Raw genomic sequence first — 21991 nt, forward strand, 5'->3', positions numbered from 1 at the left:
CAGCTCTGGAGTCGTGGGGCTGAGAAGGTAACTGAGAAGTCCGCACCTGTGAATATAGGCATCTTAGCACTTGCTGAATGTCAGAGTATCTAGTGTGGATGCTTGAACAGTGGCTTATCAGTTTGCCTTTCTTCCTGGCGCTCCAGCTTCAGGGTTCACACTCTCTCTCTAGAATCGTGTCTCACGGAGGCCACTCGCTAGGTGATAACTGCGCCAGATTCCAGAACTGGTGCTTCTTTGTGTTCCCTCTTTGGTCTTCTAGATTGAAAAATGAAAGTTTGGAATGTGCATTGTGTCATAGAAGTGAAAGAAAATGAAGTATTTACTGGATTTGTGTATTATTAGGAGCTTTATATGTAGCGTACTCTTTACTCTTCACAAATTGATGATGTGATTATTATTTTTCCCATTTTATAGATAGGGAAACTGAAGATCACAGTTTGCCTGAGGCTGTACAGTCATTAAATGACATCAGATGCTTAATTTCCCTCAAATCCAGGGGTCCCCAACCCCCGGGCTGCGGACCCGTTAGGAGGCGGGCCGCACAGCAGGAGGTGAGAGGCGGGTAACCGAGCCAGGCTTCGTCTGCCGCTGCCCACCGCTCGCGCCCCCGCCCCCGTCCATGGAAAAATTGTCTTCCACTAAACTGGTCCCTGGTGCCCAAAAGGTTGGGGACCGCTGTTCTAATCCATTCTTTCTTTGGAACCAAGAGTACAAAAGGGAGGAAAAAAAGGAAATGAGAGGTTGAGGAGAGGGAAGGAGATCTGAACTGAACATCTTTTCAGCTAAGAGAATGAAAGGTTCTTCGGAGTGAGAGGTCAGGAGCCTCTGGGTCAGCTGTTGTGTTTCAGGAGGGTCCATGGCTTGACAGACCGGATTTGCGTTGTGGCTCACCCCTGCCGGCTGTGAGCTTGTCTCGTGGTCTTTGAACTTTGTTCTTGTCAGTAAGATGAGGTTAGTGCTTCTTCGTAGGGATGCTGAAGAAACAGACTCCAGTGCCTGGTAGGTAGAGGTACACAGGGAATTGCATGTGTGTGTTATTAGTGGTAAAACAAGGGCAAGCTTTGCATTATCCTTGGACGTGGAGTTAATCAGATGCTCTCAGCAGCTTTTGGCATGGAGTAGCGAACCTTGGCTCACCCTAGTTTTTCTTTTTCTTCCTTTCATAAGTCTCTGTGTTTCCTCGTGTTTGTCTGTCATCATTGAGAAAGGTTCCCGTGCGGTTCTCTCTGTACTCAGAGCGGCCTTGGTCCACGACTCCCATGGCAAGATCCTTGAAGGCTTGAGGAAGAAAGAGCCTATGTTCGTGCCCTCCAGTAGTGTGTTCTCCTTTGTTTGGGTCACCAGTCTCCTTCCCCCAAAGCTGGGTGGGCTGCGTCCCCACCTGCGGGGACAGGAGCACAAGGAGTGACTGCTGGCCACCAGTGCCAGGAAGGCAGGGGAGGGGTCAGCCTTCCGCCTGTTCTCTTCCCGCCCCGTGGCGTCTGTCTGCCACCGGCTTGCTTCCTGCCTCCTTTGACTTGGCTTTAACCTTCCATAAAACATCCCTGAGCTGCCTGAAAGACACCATGATGTTGAATGGAGCTGCCAGTAGTTCTTTCCCACTGCCAGGTACATAAAGTCACAGACCTAATTTTGAAAGCATAGGGCAAGCAGCTTTTGGAGCACTTGGAAATCATGTCAGGTGAGCTTATGTGAATGTGCCCTTTGCTCCTCCACCCTCAGGAGTGAAAACTGTTCTTAGGAGTAAGTGCCACAGCTTCCTTCTGGGACATAACTGCTTAAGCTGTTCAGTCCTTTATTCTGACACTTTGTCCTATTCTACCTTTACCCTTTCTTCTTTTTCTCAGAATCCTTATTTTGCTTTTATTGTTTAATGCAGGACTTGAACACCCCTAAATTTTTTTTTTCTTCTATGTTACAGACAATGGCAGGAGTGGGGCAGAAAAAAATTGTGATTGAAGTAACAGAAATGCTGAGGCACAGACGCTCATTTCTAGATAACTAAAACTCAGTTGTATTCAATGCAGGTTTAACTGATGCCAAAATAGCAGAGAAATCAGAGCCTTGGGGTACCTTAGGAATCAGAGAATTAGCCTCTTCACAGGTGAGGAAGTGATGTTCTGGAGGGTTGCCCAGAGCCATTCAGCAAAGTTATCAATGGGATCAAGGCTAGACCTTGGTCTCTTGACTTGTGTTTGGCACTTTTCCATGATAGAGATGGAATTATCTCAGCATTAACAACTGGCAAACACATTCCATGACCTAATGCTGTAATGGCTTTTTTAATACTGTTTGCTTTACTCATAAAAAAGGAACTGTATTTCAAGTTAGGAGATTATTATTGTTTGCCTTACTCATAAAAAATGAACTGAATTTCACGTTAGGAGATGATTGTTGAATTATCAAAATATTCACTACAGATTTAACTTGCGAACTCCTCATATGTACATTGATTATAATCAGTTTAAAATCTCATGGTCCAGTAGTCAGGGGATTGGTTACTTGGTGCATCTGTCTGATGGAATATCACGCCCCTGGATTTTGGAAGAATTTTTGATGGCATGAATAAATGCTTAAGACATTAACTGAATGTCTGAAATAATATATACAGTTTAATACCAACATTGTGTTAAAAAAATATTGATGCTTAGAAAGTAAATAATAACAGTGACTCTTCAAAGGTTAGGCTTATCAATAATTTTTATTTTACTTGGTTTTCAGGTTTTCTGCAAATGCATATACTACTTTTATAATCAAATCAATGAATATTATAAAATGTAATTTATAATTATACGTACAATTTATATGTACTATGTGATTCATTTTTCACTCAGTTTTTCAGAACAATGTATATGATAAAATGACATCTTTGAAGCTCTGTAGTGTAAATTATTTATATTATGATCTCTTTTTTTGTTCCGTGGTTTTTCTGCTGTAGACTTATTTTATTTGTTAAATGTATTTTTATTCCTTAGGAAACTATTCTCCATGTGTCTTTATTGTACTTCTTCTGGTCTAAATAAATATATATAGCTGTCTTCATTTTTACCTTGTCAGTTTTGTTCAAATAATGCAGATACGCAGTTTAGAAAGTTAAGTGATACTACGAGCCTTGCAGACAAAGCATAGCAGTTCCTGGCTTCACCTGTCCCCCCCCAGGAGGCTCACACTCCAGAGGGAACTTAAAAAGATAGCTTTTACGTCCTGCTACAGATGAAGGGTTAACTCCCATACCCCCTTTACCTCCCTCTCATCCTCCCAGTGTGGTTAAATGACTATTCAAGTTAAATCAGCAATCATGTTTTCTGTTATGACTATGTAAATATTGCCTTCCACAGACCAAATAATGTATTCCAATTCTAACAGTCCCTTTCTTTTACGGTTTTGGTTTTCCCTTAACATCCTGTTTGAGTCATTCAGTGCGCTGCTCATTGTCTGAAATCCTTCCCTGGCTTGCCCCGTCTGCAGGAGGAGGTCCAGGCTCCATGTGCTGTGGCCTGCGAGTTTGCCAGGCCCCTTGGTCCTTCTGGCCTCAGGAGCACTGCTTTCTGTCCCCGGGCTCACCTCTGCGGTGCTATTTGCAGTGTTTGAGCGGGTGTATTGCCCCTGTCCCTTCTACATCCCGAAATGCCTTTACTGCTTTCTGCTGTCTCTGCTTCCCAGGCCTTCTTTAGGCAACTCGTGCGGTCCTTCCATCCCCTCCCCTCCCCCCACTGTGTCTGGGCTGGGTGCCCCCTAACACCTTGTGCAACTGCTGTGCCCTGTTCATCTGAGTTTGTAATCGTTTATGCCAGCTGCTTGCCACATGTGCTCTGGGGTCCTTGAGGTCTCCTAGGATCTTTTCAAGGGTCTGAGAGGTCAAGTACTGGGTTTTTCTACTATAACATCTGAAAACACCTAATGTTTTGCAAAACAGCAGGGCTTGTGGGAAAAATAGCGTTGGGGCACGCCACTCAAAGCCTGTGCAGCCAGCTTACCAGCAGAAACAATACCAATCCCAAGAAAATTTCTGGGACAGCTAAACCCCTACTGGGGTTTGCAGCTGGCATCACAGCCAGTCAGTCCTTCACAGCCTTAAACCCTAGGGTTCATCGTCCTCCTTTGACATTCAGGCCCTGGAAGACCATTTGCTTATGGGTTATCATTTTATTTGCATATAGATGTCATTTTTATTAAAATTAAAAAATCTGAACCTGGGTATAGGCTTCATTAGTCTGTTGTTTTAATTCAGGGAAAACGTCATACCATTTTTACATCTGCATCCACAGTCCCCCAGATCACTTGAAGACACTGTACCATCATCTAATTGTCTTACATAGGAAGGTACTCTATTCTAAGCTTTTCGCTTAAAGTCTTTATGAGCTGCTACGGTATGCCTTTAGTGTGTGGAAGCTTGTGCCTTCCTGTCACTTCAGAACACGAACATGTATTGTAAACCACCACACCTTCATTATCTCCACGTCATTACCGTGTATGCTGAACGTGTGAGCTCATTTGTGTTGAAGAAACATGCACTGCAGCAGGTTGTACCTCCTACTCCGGGAAGCCTTTCCTGACTTCCTCCCTCCTGCATAGCCTTTCAGCTTTCTGTTCAGATCTGTTTCTTTCCTACCAGACCAGAGAGAAAGGAGTCTGGGAAATCTGATTTTGCAGTTGGGCGCTACACGCTGTTGACAAAGGTGATGTTTTTTCCAGCCTTCTGAGTGCCTGGTCTGTTGCAGTAGATCTGAAACACAGATGCACTGCACTTTCTAAAATGGAAAAGTAATTTCCCTTGTTAATACCTGACTGACTCTGCTGCCTATAGTAGATGTTCCTAAACTGGCGTGGACTCCTGGGTCTCTAGGAACTCAGGAGCCTTCTAAAATTGTATGCAACACTTCTAATTTGTTTATTTTTTAATAGAGGGGAGTTTGTGATCAGACTCTCAAAAGGGTCCCCCCCAAAGAAATCACTGGCCTACAGGCTGAAGTCTACCCAGCTCCGTGTAATTTCTCTGCTCTCTTGACTTAGGCTGAGCTGTTTCCTCAGCCTGTAATTCCCTGACTCCCATTACTGTGTTGCACAGTCCATGCCCTTAGGAAAGCTTCCTTGATCCCGGGAGCCAGTTCCCTGTGGGCTCCGTGGGCTCCTTCAGCAGCGTCTGTCACGTGAGCTGTAGCTCCCCATCCTTTACGGACGGTTTCTCACTTGACAGTGGGCGTGCCAGGGCCTTCTTCCCAGGCTTACGGTGGCGTTGTGAGGCAGTACACAGATGGCGGCAAATGGCGGCAGTCCCTGCTCGCTTGGGTCTTCCCCTTGCCTTTCTCGCTGAGAGTGTGAGCTCCCGTGTGGTGCGGTCCACGCGTGCGTTTTGCTATGATGATTTTGGGTTAGAGTTCAGAAGGACCCGAGAAGGGTCAGGTCACTCTTCAGCCATAAAACAGAGCAGAAGGGAAATAATTTTTCAAGCTAGTAGATTACGGCGTTTCGGAAGAGCCGTGTGTAAAATGTCTCTGTGTAAAACGTAGTCGGAGCTGCTCTCTTCAGATCCTCAGCAAGTGCTGCCCGGGGGCGGCTGACGGCAGCCGCCGCAGCCCAGCGTCGCCAGCTTTTCTGTCGTCTCGGGAAGATTTTGAGGACCCGGTGAGAAAGCTATATAACCTGTGCTTAGAGGCCATGCTGTCAAAAACACCTCTAAATGGGGAATTCCCTGGCGGGCCAGCGGTAGGCCTCGAAGATCCCGCAAGCCTCACGGCGCGGCCCCAAATCCCACCACCTTTAAGTGCTGGAATCGCACCCCGCGCAGCGCGCGGTGCTTGAGCTGGAAAGGGTCTGTCCCCGTCCGCCTTCGTTGCGTGGCGGCTGCAGGACGCTCAGCTCGCGGGGAGGATGGCGCAGCGGGCCCTGGCCCTTTGCAAGGAGAGCGGGTGGGGACGTCGGAGCCAGCCGTTTGTGTGCGTGAGCTTGAGCGCGCTAGATAGGAGCGCGGCGCGAGTCTGCAGTGTTTCCCCTGCTTGGAGAGGAGGAGAGACAAGAGGGGCCCCGGCAGTGGGGCAGGCCCTGGGGGCGCGGCCGCTCTGTCCGGCTGCGGTCCGGCTGCAGTCCGGCTGCTCGCCTTCTCGCCAGTCAGGAGCGGACCGAGTGGGCTGTCAGAACTCTGGTTTTTGGCCATATGGGTGTTTTCGTTTCTCGCTTTCCCTCCCGCCTGATTTATCAATTCAGAAATTAATTGATACATGAATTTACTTATTAGCGCATTGAATAAAGCTTAAATTGTGTATTGAATAGTACTATTGAAATTCTTATTTTATCAAGTTGCACTTATGTTTCCGTTCAAAGATGCTGAGTTTGACTTGTTAGAAGTTCATTGTACCTACGTGTGTATAACGTATGTTCTAAGGCTTAAACTATTAAAGTTGTTAACAAAATTTGTGGTCTCATTTATCATGACAGGGTTTACCAAACACAACAATCTTAATATGTATATTTACATATATGTATATATATTTATTTCTATACACACATTTTAAACATGTTCCATTTTGTATCCTGTGTTTAGGTAATCTATTCTTCTTTATGTTAACCTTTTGAATTTATGTGGTGCATTTAGGAATTGATAGTGGATGTTTAAGTTTAGGAACTTTAAATCCAGTATCTCGTGTTTATTTACCTAGGCTTTCCACACTCTGAAGAAGGCCACGTGGCTCAGTGATGGAGGGGCGTGGTCTCTGGAGTCGGGAAGGCCGGGGGCCACGCCCCAGCCGCGCCCCCTTCCAGAGCAGCCTCTCCACCATGGCAGCCACTGGCCACGTGGGGCTCTTCAGCACTTGGAGTGTGGCCAGTGTGACTGAATTTTTAATTGTATTTAATTTTAATTAATTTAGGTCTGGGTAGCCATGTGTGACTGTGGCTGCCATACTGGGCCTCACAGTATGAGGTGATTTAACTTAGTTCTGTGTCCCAGGTTTCCTGTCTGTACAGAGGAGATCAAACTTAAGCTGCCTTTTGTGGTGGTTATAAGAATAAATAAAACAATATATTTAAAGAGCTTAACTCTGTGCCTGGAACAGAATATGTCCTTGAGAAATGGTAGTTAGTTATAATGACTATTATATATTTAATAAGCTGGAATTACTTTCCTTTTGAGCATTCATTTAAACCTGTTTATTTTTATTCTTCCCTTTCAGGATTAATTTATTTTTGGAAATCAAGTGCAATATTAAAGGAAAACAAACCACACTACATTATTGGAAGCCATTTCTGCTAATTTTATTACATTTTACAGTTTATGGTTTGATTTGAATTCTATCATGGGAGGCGCTGTGAGTGCTGGGGAAGATAATGATGACTTAATTGATAACTTAAAAGAAGCTCAGTATATCCGCACTGAAAGAGTGGAGCAAGCCTTCAGAGCGATTGATCGCGGAGATTACTATTTGGAAGGCTACCGAGACAATGCTTACAAAGACTTAGCCTGGAAGCATGGCAACATACACTTGTCAGCACCTTGCATTTATTCAGAAGTTATGGAAGCGTTGAAACTTCAACCAGGATTGTCTTTTCTTAACCTGGGAAGTGGAACCGGATATTTAAGTACAATGGTGGGCTTAATTTTAGGTAATTTAATTTTTGTAAAATTCTATTTTAAAAAGTAAGCTGAGTTTGTATTACTGTTTATGATTTATAGGGTTTGTAACTTTGTGTACAATGTATGTTTGAATGTATATTCTAAAAGTAGTTACCTTCCGTAAGTGTGGAAACACAAGGTCATAGTAGTAATCTTGCCTTATTTTCAGCCCTGACCCTGATAGTTAGCTTTGCGTTCAGTCCTAGACTTAAAAAGTTCTTGGAACTGTTTTTGAACCCCCAGCCATTGTCTGTACTTAGAATTGAACAGTTGGAAGGTGGGAAACTCAGGAGTATCATGTAATCTACTTCAGGTAAAGTGTCCTGACAGCTGGCATCCTGACAGCTGGCATAGAGAGTTTGATGGCTATCAGTCAGTGCCCCATGGTGAAGGGGATGGTGCTGTGCTCTTGTTAGGGTGCAGGAGTCTGTGGGGTATGGAGGGTGTGGCACTGTGGGGCAAAGCACAGGACCGGGGAGAGAAGTGTGTATGTCATTAAGTTTCAGCCATCTCGTTGAATGTCTCTCTGCTAGGCCTTATTTCTGGAGCGAGTATACAGCAGTGATCAAAAGGGACAAATGTCTCTGCCTTCAAGAAGCTTATTGGGTGCTTACTATGAGGGCTAGGCATTGCTGAAAGCACTTGACATACAGTAACTCATTTAATGCTCCCAGTAACCCTGTGAAGTATGTATTGTCATGATTCCTGCGTATGTCGGTGAGTAAACCGAGGCACAGAGGTTCAGTAACTCGCCTAGAGTCACGTAGCTAGGAAATGACAGCTGGGGGATTGAGGAGGCGGGTGGACAAAGCATGCACGCAGGAGCGTCTGCTCTGAGACATTGTGATGTTGGATGGAGGATGAACAATCATGAGTGTCACTGAGCCGCTTAGTATTTACCGAGAACTGCTGTGTGACAAGCATTAAGGTAGAGCATCAGGCCCATAACACGGACTCTTGCCCTTGAGTTTGCAGACTGGCAGGAGTGGAGAGACAGGAAGATGCACGGTTCTCATCCCGTGTGCTGTGTGCCGTGGTTGGGTGTGTGCCCACGTTACAGGGATGAGACTGGTTTACAGAGTATACTCTACAGTGATGGGGATCATGGAAGGATTTTAAATAGAGAAAAGGCTGTACTCTAGGAGGTCCTGGTGCGCTGAGGCAGTCCTGGTTTTTCCTGGTTATCCTAGCATCAATATTAGTGATGTCCTTTTCTTTCCCAAAGTGTCCCAGTCTGCACGGTAAATTATGTGTTCACATCGTACGACTTCAGGCATTTTCAGGCCTGAAGTCCCCCTTCCTAAACACTGACTAGCTCCGTACTTGCTCTCCTAGTCGTGGGACCTGCAGTCATTTCACTTTAAAAAAAAAAAAAAAAGCCCTTTCATCCCACAGCTGAGTCAGTTCCCGATACATAATAACTGGTCAAAAACGGTAACATTATTAATTTCTGCCAAGAAAGAAATTTAGCAGCTTACATTTAAATTTGGTGCTCTGCTGATCCTGAGATAGCAATTTTTCATCAGGTTGGGAATCCCAGAAACCTAGCACTTGTGTCATTAGAGCCTCTTTGAAAATGGAATCTCTAGGGTTTGAGACGGTCTCCAAATCAAAGGAACTTAGTGGAGGGGGAGTAGGGAGAGCTGCTTTTCCAAAGTGGGAGCTGCCTTCCTTGAGCCCGTGCATTTCTTGACTAGCTGTGGCTGCTTAAGACTCAAGTCCAGGCCTCACTCCACGTCCAAGCACCTGTTGTTCTGCCTTTCACTGTTCTAGCCGGCCAGCTGGCTCCTGCTGAGGGAGGGCAGTTTAGCCAAAGGCCTGGTGGGGGGAGAGCACGGGTCCTAACCAGCTGCCTGACCAGCAGTGAGGTCACCCTCCTAAACTCCATTCCTTAGTACTTGTCTCCAAGAAATTAGATGACTGGGGCCAGATGCATTTGTAGGCCGACTGCAAACGTCATCATATCTTGAATGCTTTCTCCTCTATACCCGCGGGCATTGTGGGGAAACAGACCCTGGTTTAGGTGACCCACAGTGATGCCGCTTCCTCCTGTTAGCAGGCTCCAGGAGGTCGCGAGTCTTCAGTCACATGTGTGACCGCGCTGACTGGACAGTATTCCAGCGTTTGTCTGTGTGTGGTCCTGCAGTCAAGACCAAGATAGAATACCTCTCCTTTTGCTGGTAAATAATTCATTTCATGAGAAAGATAAAGACATTTTAAAAAAGGAAAGGCAGAGAGAGCGGAGTCTGTAAGACTGTGATTACAGTTAATAAACCTTGGATCTCTCCAGCTTCTGAGGAAGCTAATCTTTTTTCCTCCTGCTCCCCTTTTTTGGTTTGTGTTTCTCGAGCATTTAATTAAAGTCAAGGAGGGGGATACATCCGTAAAAATCACTTAGAACCAGCTCCACAGGGGGCTGCTTCCGTGTTGCCTGTAATAATCTGAGAGCCGTGCGTCGGGCTTGGCCCAGTGCTTCGCAGTGGCCGTAGCAGCAGAAGCTGTCTCCTTGCTGCACTGCTCTAGCACCCTGGCCCTCAGCCCTGCTCTCCAGTCCCGAGACGGGCGGCACGTGCTCCCTGTGGGCAGCACTCCTCGCCCGAGGACACGCTCCGTGTGATCCGGAGGCTCTGGGCCGCACCGGGAGGGCAGAGCCCCTTGAGGGATCTCCCCTGGAGAGGGTGGGCTGCAGTCCTGAGAGCTCTCGTTCAGTGAGAGCTTAGGGTGATCCTGGCTGCAGGAAGTGTCTTGTGATTCCACCACATTTGGAGCAGCTACTCATAAATGGAATTTAGTTTTGCCGCGCACTGAGAAAATGGACTGCTCCAGGTTCTAAATCATGCCTCCTTCTGGACAACTTGTTTCGTTCCCAGTTGAAGATAAATTCTTGTTCCGCTCTCTTCTCCTTAGGAGTCTTCCTGGAGCAAAGGGTTTCCACACAGAATCTAGTCCTTAATTGACCCTCCTTTCAGTGCTGTCTTCTCCAGGGAAGCGCATTGAATGGGGTGCGGGAAAGAGGTCTCTCGTGTCCTCATTAAATATCAGAACCACGCAGGCACGTTACTCTGATCATCTTTCTGGTTCAGGTGGGGACGCTTCGTCTCCATTCTGGTCCTTTGTGCTGAGGGATTCACCCCTTATGTAACCCATAATATCAAACTTAGGTGTTGCTTATAAAACCTGTAACCTCGGGCTGAATGACTTTCTCAGCCTCTTGCCTAGGTCCTGAGTTAGCAGACGTGACTGTGGAGAGACTGCCAGAATCACCCAGCACTGCGTACGCCGCTGCCTCAACTCTGCAGCGTTAGTTCCTACAGGTCACACGGTGGGCAGGCTTGCGTGTCTGATGGGAAGAGCACTGCCAGTGTACCTAAATGCCCTCACCTCCCAGGGGGCTGGTCAAGCTGCGCGTGGCCGTCATGTTTGGTCTCTGTGCTCTTTCTCTTTACCACAGGACATTACGTGGTACTTACTTATTCAGCTACACTGACATTGCCTTTGACCTCAGACATTCATGTTTTCTCTCTCACTTTAGCCCTCTTCCTCACTTGGATGAAGTTCTAATTTACATGCCATAAAGTTCACCCATTTTAACTGTACATGTCAGGGAGTTTAAGTCTGTTAGCAGAGTTGTACAAACATGACCATAATCCAATTTGAGAGCACTTCCATCACCCATAAAGATCCCCTACCCCAGCCCCTGGCAGCCACTTAGCTACTTTCTGTCTCTGTAGATTTGCCTTTTCTGTACCTTTCATGTCAGTGGAGTCATGCAGTCTGTGATCTTGTGTGTATGGTTTCTGTCCTTTAGCGTTACATTTTCAGGGTTCATCTGTGCTGTAGCGTGTATCAGTGGTCCATTCCTTCTGGTGGCTGAGTAATCCTCCGTTGTGTGGGTGTACCACATTTTGTTTGTCCTTTCACCAGTTAATGCTGATTTTGAATGATGCTGATGTGAACATTCATGTACAAATCTTGTTGGAGACGGCCAGTTTCATTTCTCTTGGGTGGATTCCTAGGAGTGAAATTGCTGGGCTGTATGGTGAGTTTATGTTTAACTTTTTAAGAACTTGCCGAAGTGTTTTCTGGAGTGGCTTGCACCATTTTATATTCCCACCAACAATACACGAGGTTCTAGTTTCTCCATAGCCGCACTGATGGTTTTTTTTTTTTTTCTTTTATAGCCATCTTAGTGGGCATAAAGTGGTATCTTGTGGTTTTAGCTTGCACTTCCCTGATGCCTAATGATGTGGAGTATCTGTTCCTGTGCTTTTTGGTTATTCCTCTATTTTCTTTGGTGAAATGTCTGTTCAGATCTTTTCTCCATTTTTAAATTAATTTGTTGGTGTACTTATTATTGAGTTGTAAGTGTTCTTTATATATTTTAGGTACAAGCCCTTTAGCAGAAATATGATTTTCAAATAATCGTTTCACATCTTTTTAAGCACCCCTTTTAGAAAACCCCCATGGCTCACTTCAGGCCTGAGAATGAGGGAGATCCAGAGTGGTCTTCTGCCTCATCTCCCCCATCTTTTTTGGTGAGACAAAACCCATTTTGTAGGTTTCCAGGGTTCTCTCTAAGGTAGATTCTCTTCTCTTCTTCTCTGCATTAAGCCAAACCTCAGTTTTCCCTCTATATTTCTACCCTACTTCTTCTTTTTAAGGAGATTATTATTTTTTTTTTCTTTTTAAGAATTACAAAGACTGTTCTTGGTATGGGCTTTATTTTGGGCTCTGAGCAAATCTGTTTTGAAAAGAACCCTTGCGTCTAGGCCACTACCATTTTCTGAGACCAGTTAAGCTCCTTTACACCGTTACTTCTTAGCCCTGGTTGGGCTCCCGTGCATCTTTTTTCTGCCCATATGCCCTGCATTGAGTTGCTACCATTATTGTGTTTCTTGGGGCTTTCCCCTCACTTCTGGTTGTGGAGCGGAAGTCATTACTGACAGCCGGCTCCTTCATTGCTGCTCCTGTGGAAGTCCCCAGATGATGGTGTTTATGGGTGTTACTGCTGATTGTTACAGGGCAGCTAATAGTGATAAAAATACAGCTTTAGGGAACAGTGCAAGCTGTAGAAGTTTTACCAAGTTTTCATAGTAATTTCTTCTGGTTATATTTCTTCAAGCTCTCCTTCGAGGTTGAAAGGCCCTTCCCTCGGTGCTGTGAAAAGTCTCAGGTGGGTCACTTTGCATCCTGAGTTTTTACCTTCAGGCTTAACGCTCCCCAGCCTGGAGCGTCCATGCACCAAAACCAGTTGAACTGTATTTGCGAATTTGCCGACTTGCTGAAATGCGTCTGTAACGCTGATGTCAGTGTCTGTCATTGGCGCACACGTGCGGGTGCCGGCGGGGGCGGGTTGGTGGTGGTGGGAGCCGCTCTGTGGGCGTGGCCCCAGCTGGCCTGGGTCGAGGGATGGTTCTGCTCCTGGTTTCAGCGTCTCAGAGCAGCGGCCAGAGGATCGAGTCACAGTGCGGTGCGAGCAGCTTGGGTGCTGGGCCCCTTTCTCCTGAAGCTCGCTTCTTGTGCAAAATAGAGAAAGTAGACTCCACCAGGGTGAGTTTTTAGGACCGAACGTTATTATCTCTGTGAGGTACGTATGTATGTGTATGTGTGCGTATTTCTCTAGTAGCCGTGGTGTAGCATTTGCTTCGTAAGTATTTTCTGGACTTTACAGAACATAAACCACCTCAGACACCATGTGCTGACTGTGTACTCCAGAACACTCCTCACCCTCTCTGAATTTGTGTCTCTGTGTGAAATGACTTGTGAATCTCCGTCTCCCGGCGACTCCCTCCGGAGCTGGCGCCCACGCCCTGTCTCTCCCTGGCAGTCTCCTCTAGGCTGAGCTGGGTGCCGGACTGAGCACCCGCGTCAGAGGCTCACCTGTGTCGCAGGGCTGCTCCTGGAAGCTGCCTTCACGTCGTCTGTGCGGGAGCTCCTGCAGCCTCAGCCCGTCCAGCCTCCCTCACCTTTGGTGGAAAGAATCTTCCCCTGGATTCTGCTGCTCTTTGCGTTGCCTTTACATACACTTCCTCTGTCCTTTTGTGGAAGCTTCTTTGGCTTCAGCCTATGGTGAAGGGTGGCTCTTCCTTCTGTCTTCAGGTCACCTCCACAGGCAGAGGATTCCCAGGTTTCCAGCACCAGGTCTGTCTGCTGAGCTCTGGACACTCCGCATCCTCCAAGCTGGCCAACAAGCTGGATACTTGATTATGCAGTGCTTACTGCACGCCTCTTCTTCAGTGTGCACGAGATTCCCAAGTTCAGCCTGTCTCCAGCTCAAGTTGCCCTTCCTTACCCTCGCCCACACAAGACAGAGCAGCTCAAGTGGCTTATACCTCCTGTGTTTGCATTTTGGTGAAAGGTACTTTTTCCTACAAAAATTACTCAAGGCAGGGCCTGAACAGCAGTCTCTCTTCTCTGTCCTTAACTTCATCTTGCGGGATAGGCATGTTCACAGGGTTAGAAACCTGAAAGAACCGCCAGGCCCCTCACCTGTCTCCTCGCTTTGTCTCATCTTCCCACCTGAAGAGCAGTCAGCGCATGGAGCCCTGGGGACACCTCCGCTTCGGCACAGACTCGCAGGATGCTTAGAGGGTGGCAGTTGACTTGAAAGCAGAAGACCTTTCCTAGGTACAGAAAGGAAAGTCTGTATTGCATTTTAGAAGATTTCTAGCAAACAGCTAAAATTAGTAAGAAATTTATTTTCAATGACATATACTTTTCTGTAAGATCTACTTCTGTACAATGCCTCATTCTGTGATAAAATAGATTTGACACATGAAGACGTGACAAATACACATTTTTATGCTTTGTATATATATCACTTGCCTCAGTCTTCCTTGTGAACCTTTTAAATTTGGGATGGTAGCTAAGTTTATGTACTTTATCATTCTCCCAAAGAGTATTTATTATACGTGCCATTGAGCCCGCTGCTGAGGATACAGCAGTGCAGAAGACATATCCCACACCCTTGAAATCGTGCACGTCGCTTCTGAACTAGCAATAGAAGCGTTGGGTCAGATTTATTGGCTGTTCTTCATTTAGTTCAGGAATTTTTATTGAGTGTTGATGTGACTTGGTCACTGCACTGGCCCTGGAGTGTCTTCACAGGTGAATATGCAGTACAACAAAAGGGCTGATGAAATGGCTTCCATGGAAAGTGAGTGCGTTAACAGAGTTGGATCAAGACCTACGACTGTTCACGTTACCTTGTAAACCATGTTCTGCTCTGTCACAGTTGCGCACACTCCTCAGTTTACTGACTGCTTTGGCGTAGTGTCTGGTGTAGGCGTGTGAGAGATGGTCGTAAACTACTCTGGCCACGTTAGACTTGGGTATTATCAGCCCACTGGGTGGAAGTACCTGAAGCAGCGGATGGTGACATGTGTTCTTGATATTTGGACATTTTAGACATATAGTTTACTTAGGATCTTGGGGCCATGCTCCGTAACTGTTTAAACCGACACTTTCAGATTTCGTGTAAACATATTTTTAAGATTCACCTGTAGTAAAAGAAAACAGTACTTATATCCATAAGCTGAGAGAAGCCTGAGGGACTGGAACGTTCTGGTAAATTCCAAGGCTTGCTTCACGAGGCCTTTCCCAAACCTAGAGAGCAGAGAACAAGTCTCCGGTCTTAGGTATGTCCCACTAGCTAAAGAATTTTAAGCTTAACATGGCAAGATTCAGTAAATGTTTGACAGTGTCTTTTGTTAATATGCTTTGGTAACGTGATATAATAAGGCGGAGAACCATAAGAAAATATTTATATCGTAAGTGGAAATGCATTCGATCAGTTTCTCTTATCTGGTTATCGGTTACTTAATCTTTTGCTGATCTCATTTTTTCTCCCCTTTTCTTCATCTACCTTTGCAGTATTTTGTTTCTTGGCGTTATACCCCAGGGTGTCCATGGAAAGAAGGAATTAAACCTATTCTTGTCTGCTTTTCACCTGTTACCATCTCTGAATTCTTCTAAAGTTACTTGTAAATCTTCCCAAAGATGCCTACTCTATTCAACTGGAATTAGTAATAAAATATCATTGTAACTTGTTTAAAGGTGTTTTTACATATACAGTTGGTCCTCTGTATCCACGGGTTCTGCATCTATGGATTCATCTACCATGCATCAAGATATTGAGGGGAAAAAGTCCAGCAAGTCCCTAAAAGCAGAACTTGAATTTGTCACGTGCCGGCAACTATATACATAGCATTTACGCTGTATTTCCTATACGTAGCATTTATGTATTGGGTATTACAAGTAGTCAAGATGATTAGGGGAGGATGTACAGATGTGCAGGGTGCACGCGGATACTACCATTTATACGAGGGACTTGAGTTGCACAGATTTTGGTATTTGCAGGGGGTGGTCCTGGAACCAACCCCCCCCCCCCCCCCCCGCCCCAATACTGAAGGTTGACTTTTAATTCTCACTGAGAAACTTTATGCTAATTTCATGGAAACCGAATAACTGATTCACCTACTCCCTCTTGTGGTAAATATTTAGTTTTATCCCGATGCTTTTATTTGTAGTTATTAACTCTTGATTATCGTTTTAGCAAACGAGAGCACAGATTTGAATAGTCCAAAGAGATTTAAAAAGTCATTTAGATTGGGCATGGCAATAATTAGGAGGGTGTAGCTAGGGTGCTCAACCCAAGCTGCCTTGTTAGAGTCACCTGCAGAGCCTGGGCCTCACCCTGAGAGATTCCCTCCCCCTGTTTACAGTTTAAATCAAATTAAATTTAATCGACTTTGAAATTTGATTTTAAAATTCACAGGTTATTCTAACATGCAGTCAGGGTAGAGAACCACCTATAAGCTGCAGTTTTGCTTCTACAGTTAACCAGTTCTGTATTCAAGGGGAGAGCATGTTATAATTTCTAATGATTTGTACCCATCTTGTACTTTATGGTGTGTGAAAGACTTTTACATAATTTACATGATTTTCCCACAGACCCATTCCATACAGTAGGAAAGACCTCACATGCTAAGTGACTGGTCTGATGATACAGCTGTAGCAGGAGCCAGGATTGGAAACGAAGGCACTGGCCTTAAATCCACCCGGTTTCTCAGCACCCCGCAGTGCTTCGGTCTCACACGGACTGTGACTTGTTCATCTTCAGAGCTCCTCTGGTTATGTGCTGTGCACTGTGAGGTGCTTTTTGCTTGTGGCTGTTCCACGGATTAGCTCTCCGCGCAGCACGGAGGACACCAGGCATCCCGGGTGCTGTGCAGCTCTCAGGTGCCCGGGCCTGCACACCACACTCGGTGCTTCAGAGGGGGCGTGGGGTGCTGGGCGTCACACAGGGTCAGCAGCCATGTAGGTAAGAAATGGAGGTGTTGATAGACACTTGATCTAGACACTAGACCTAATAATCAGCGACCTTTATGTATAAGCTCTCATTATTGACTAGCTGGAAGATAATAAATAAGCTGGTTTAGGTCCAAATACTACAAAAGAAAAACAGTCTTTAGATTATTTTGTTATATAGGAATTTTGTTATATTATTGCTCTTAATAAATGGACTTTTGCCAGCCTTAAAAATAATTTCTAATATAGGATACCTATGCTTTTCTAATACCTGTATTTGTCTTAATAAACTTTGACTTCTGTGTAAGTTTCTGTTTTCTCTTTAGTATTTAGCAATTAAAGATAGTGGTCACCTGTCAGTACTTTGATTTTTTAAGAATTTATATGACAAAAATTAAGCTTTTATTATTTCATAGAAAAATCTCTTCACATTGGCACATACAAAATAACGCTGGCATCTATTCAGCACAGTCAAATTAACGTTTCATCTGTTAGATGGTGATAGGGAGTCTTAAGCTCTCGTCTTTTGGATGCCATTTCAGTTTTCTCCAGCAACAGTTTATTATGCCTTTCTATTAGAATTATTGTACATTACTTATTTATTTGAAAATCTTGTACTTTTTTTAAAAATCTCTTTGACTAAGCTCATTATTTTTTGATCGAAAAAGTTATACATGCATGTGTTAAGACACACTTCAGACAATAGAGTGTAATGGTGAGAATGCCTCCTTCCCACCCCAGGCATCTTAGTCCCCTTCCCTAGAAGCAGCTGTGTATGCTTTTTTAGTTTTCTGTGTTTTATTCTTCCATTCTATTTAATACAGGTGTCAAATGAGTTGTAATAAAGAGCATCGCACTGCAGTTTTATCATATGCTTGATGTGTTCTAGTTGTATATCACATTCTAAATAAATGAGATACTGGTGACATTGCCATTTAAGTTCTGCCTTCTATTAATGCATTCTTTTCAATTTATTTTTTTCAACATGTTAATTACTGTTCAGTTTATTAGTGATAACTAAAGATATATCTCCATGATATTTTAAAATTAAGCAATTCCACCCGTTAAAAAGTCATGAATGGTGTTTGTACTAGAAATTAATGATAGTATATCGTACATGTGTGTTTATGATACTATCAAACAAATCCATTGTATGTTAATGAAATTGTCTTTATTTTGTGTCAAGGTGATGTGAAAAACAACGTTAAGAAATTTTCTTAACAAACTTTAAACCTTATTTCCAAAAGGTGCCACTTTGCTTTTAGATACTGTATAAGCAGAAAGCAAGAAAAGGAAAATGAGACCAGTGGTGTCTTGAGTGACAAGCAGCCTACGTAGTCCCTTTTGACTTAGAGCTCTTAAGTTCAGACGCCCTCTGTTACTAAGGCAGTCTGAAATATTGAGCAGAAGCCTTGATTTCTACATTCTCTACTTGCCGCCTTTATTATAGTGTTTATCCATTCGGTCCTATTGGAAGCTTCAGCCCCAGCAATAGTGACCTTTTTTTATTGACCTCTCATCCATATAGCCCTCATTTTGTTTTCCAGATGGTTGATGAGTATAACTAGATTCTTAAAATGAAAAAAGTCTCCGTTATGTTTTACGTTCAGTGGATTACCTTAAAAGGGTAGAAGGAAAATTAGATTCATTTCCTAGAGCAATATTTTCCTTACTATGTATATAATGTTAAGTAACTGTAGTGTAATTTGAGTTTTTTTAAGTGAGGAAAACTTTACTCAGTGTTTCCTAGCCTTTTTTGTTTCCTTACGGAAATTCAAGTTTTCAAAATAGTCAGATTCAATACTAAATTAAAAAGTGACGTTACTACGTGTACTTCTCTAAGTTTATTTTTTTTGTGCCATTTTCGTTTGTTTTTTGAAAAAGGAAATTCTAGTTTTTGGCAATTTGTCTTTGGTAATATTAAGGAATTACAAGAGATCTTAAAAGATATTGGATGGGTGTCCCAGTTAGCAGATGAAGACTAATGGTTTGACAGTAAGGAAACAAAAAATGAGAAGCAAAACATTTAAGATTTCACTGATCAGAATAACTTATTTAAAAAAGTATAAAGCATTTCAAAGGAAGGTAATGCTATAAGTGTTGTGGTCTCATGGACCTTTTTATCTAATCTTTTTTTTAATCTGAATACATTTTCCAAGTAGAATCAGTTTTTTTTTTAATTAATCAAATGCAATAGAAATATAGTAGGTTTATCTGCTTTTGACCTGAAGATAGTATCTGAACATTTTGGTTTAATTTTTATAGTTAGGTAATTCCTAGATTACAAACCGGTAGTTTCATGTGCCCCCCTGTACATTCAAAAATGTTAATTGAGGACTGATTTTTTTGTTATTTTAAAGTTCTTAGAGGTCGGTAGAACTCCAGTATATGTTGTATTTTTAATGGCATTCAGTAGGGGGCACATCCAGTTAAGTAGTTCCTAAGATACATACCAGATACAGAAAATAACACACACACACACACACACACACACACTTTTTCCTGAGAGACCAATCTCAAAGTAAGACAGGAATATAACAAAAGCGTAGAATGGAAAACCTGGTTGGCTCAGTCTCAGAAGTTTGGGACGAATGAGATGACTAGCTCAGAACAGTGTGTTACTGTCGTGGGGTTGTGGGGCAGGCACAAGACACAGTAGCCTTAGGAGACGGGAAACCTGTTGGTCACATTCTCAGCCAGTACCAGGGTGGGGGAAGGAGCAGTCCCTAGGTCGTTGCCCTGTACCTCGTTCCTGGACTGTCACTCATCCTTGGCTGTGTGCAAAAAGAAATGCCAAGTAAGCGGTGTAAAGTGGGCGGGAACAGGAGAGTCAAACCAGCTCCGCCCGGCGCCACACTCCCCTGGACAGTGGGAGCTCCAGAGGCAGAGGGTGTGGTCTCAGCCCTGGAGGAAAGGAGCATTCACTGGGTCGGGGGTGGGGGGGTGGGGTGGGGTGGGGAGTGCTGTGCGAGGCCTTTGTCATACCTGTGTCAGCCCGTGGATGCAGACATTTGAGAATTACCAAATTTTTAACAAATGATAAAGGAGAAGATAATGGTAATTAACTTCAACTTCATATAGAAATATGATTATCTCTTTGGCAGTATTGTCCTGACAGATAAGCTACACCCTGGAGAGAACTCTTTGTGACTTATTTTTTTTTAAAGCAGTGTAAATAGGTTTCCATATAGCTTTTAAATCTGTGGCTAGCAGAGACATATTTCAAGCCCTCTTTAAATGCTCCTGTGATAGATAAATGAGCAGAAATTAAAAGAGCTCTATAAAGACATTCTTAATACTTTTTATAAATGCTGCTGCTACAATTGCAGGTCCTTTTGGAATAAATCATGGGATTGAGCTTCATTCAGATGTGGTGGAGTATGCCAAGGAAAAACTGGAGAGCTTCATCAAAAATAGTGATAGCTTTGATAAGTAAGTATTCATATCTATAGTTCTGCTTTGAAAGCACTTGATAAGTAGACACGTGTGACATGTCTGTTCCTCACTACTGTTAGTTTATTGATCCTGAGTTGTCAGTTGAGTGCAGCAAAAATCAGTGTGGTATAAAATGAGAGAAAAAATTAAGGTAGAAAACTGCTGTGATTTTTATTCTGTGTACGTATATAGTGAATTACAAATAAATAACTTCTATGTTTTAATTATATGCTACTGTCCCTTTATTAGTAGGGTAATGTTCCATTCATTAAACGTCATACAAGTACCTTTCCTGAAGATAGAATGTAAAGATGTGCTTGGCATTAGAATACTTTTTGGGAACTGTGTTTACACCTTTGGGATAGTAATTTAATAGTCTGCCCTCTTTGTTTGTAGCATAAGAGTGATACCTGTTAGAATATGGAGGACTTTCTTAAAAACATGAAGTTACTTAGTAATATAGCCAGAGGAAATTATCATCGAAGTATATTGATATATCCTGTGAGGGCTGTGTTTGACAAGTTTGCTTATAGAACCATTGTTTTGAACTCCTACTTTCCCTTAGAAGAAATACTGCACAGGCGTTGGCCCTTGCGTGGGCAAGGAAGTCTGTTTGCTGTGTAATGTCCCTAAAGTTCAGCAGTGGTAGTACTGTGGGGCAGAGACTGCTTCTGCTGAAGTCCGTGAACTCTTGTGAAACTGGAAAATTTGGAGGGCATTTATCTCTCTCAACTAGTCATATTTTCAAAGAGAGAAAGGCCTAAAACGGATAGGAATCAAGCTTAGAACCTAGTCCCTTTACTGTATAGCAGAGCTTTGGTCCAGGGTTCCAACCCAGCTTGTTGGGAGTGGGCCTCACTCAGCTCTGGCCTGGCCTGGCCTGGCCTTGCTTGGAGGTGGGGACCTGGGCTGGGGGTGGGTTCCGAGCTGAGGGCTGGTCCTAGGGTTCAGGCCTGGGGGTCAGCGCTAAGAAGGAAGCAGGAGGGCCTTTGAGGGTCTCCTGGAGCGTCTTCCCCTCTCTCCTCCCTTCTCTGCCCCTTCTCCCCTTCCTTCCCTGGCCCTTTTCTTTCCGTCCCCTTTGCCATGGCCAGTTTGTATGTGTCCCCTGGCAAGTGGCACTTGGTGGGTTGAAGAACAGAAAACCGAGGTGCCGCAGAGTCCGCAGTGCAGGGGGAAGGACCAGGGAGGGAGTGTGACTGGGTATTACCGGCGAGCTGGGAGCTGCGAGCGTGCCTGTGCTCAGCTCGGCTTTGGCTTTGTTCTGTAATCAAGCCAGTGGATCTGAGCAAGTCCCTTGAATTTTCTGCAGCAGTTTGCTGAACACAGTTCTTTATCTTATTTATAAAGAGTTAACATTTAGTTCATGTTTTTGAATCATTTTTCAAATGCTTACCATGTGGGTTCATATTCTGTTTCCAAGAATAACATACTGTTTGACAGAAATAAAATAGTTCTGAGTTCAAGTTATTTGATAAGAAATTGAGTTTCAATGTTAGTATCCTTTTGTGTCTTCATCATTTCCGTCTGTCTTATAATTAGTGGTATGGTAAGTGCTTAAGATACGGGCATGGCTAGTTTTTATTTTGGTTATTAGAACTATGGAACTTTGTTGAATTTATTGAATTTCTATTGTTC

General features: G+C 44.0%; 1 protein-coding gene across 10 annotated transcripts in view; it reads left to right on the top strand.

Moving 5' to 3' along the window:
- PCMTD1 (protein-L-isoaspartate (D-aspartate) O-methyltransferase domain containing 1) overlaps positions 1-21991 on the top strand; it is a 61209-nt gene that overhangs the window by 19287 nt on the left and 19931 nt on the right. For 5 of the 10 annotated variants that reach the window (XM_022556862.2, XM_022556863.2, XM_089899177.1 and 2 more), the window contains 2 exons: positions 7173-7602; positions 20251-20353. The exons of 2 other annotated variants lie outside the window; for them this stretch is intronic. In XM_022556862.2, the coding sequence (XP_022412570.1) occupies positions 7296-7602; positions 20251-20353 (410 nt within the window). In that variant the 5' untranslated portion in view covers positions 7173-7295. Of the gene's footprint in view, positions 1-7172; positions 7603-13819; positions 13971-20247; positions 20354-21991 lie in introns of those variants that run through there. 3 more of the 10 variants (XM_089899180.1, XM_022556867.3, XM_089899179.1) reach the window with 3 other exon arrangements.

Source organism: Delphinapterus leucas, chromosome 17 (genome assembly GCF_059928025.1).
Source record: "Delphinapterus leucas isolate spDelLeu-1000000601 "Yukka" chromosome 17, BTC_Dleu_Yukka2, whole genome shotgun sequence".
Taxonomy (NCBI): domain Eukaryota; kingdom Metazoa; phylum Chordata; class Mammalia; order Artiodactyla; family Monodontidae; genus Delphinapterus; species Delphinapterus leucas.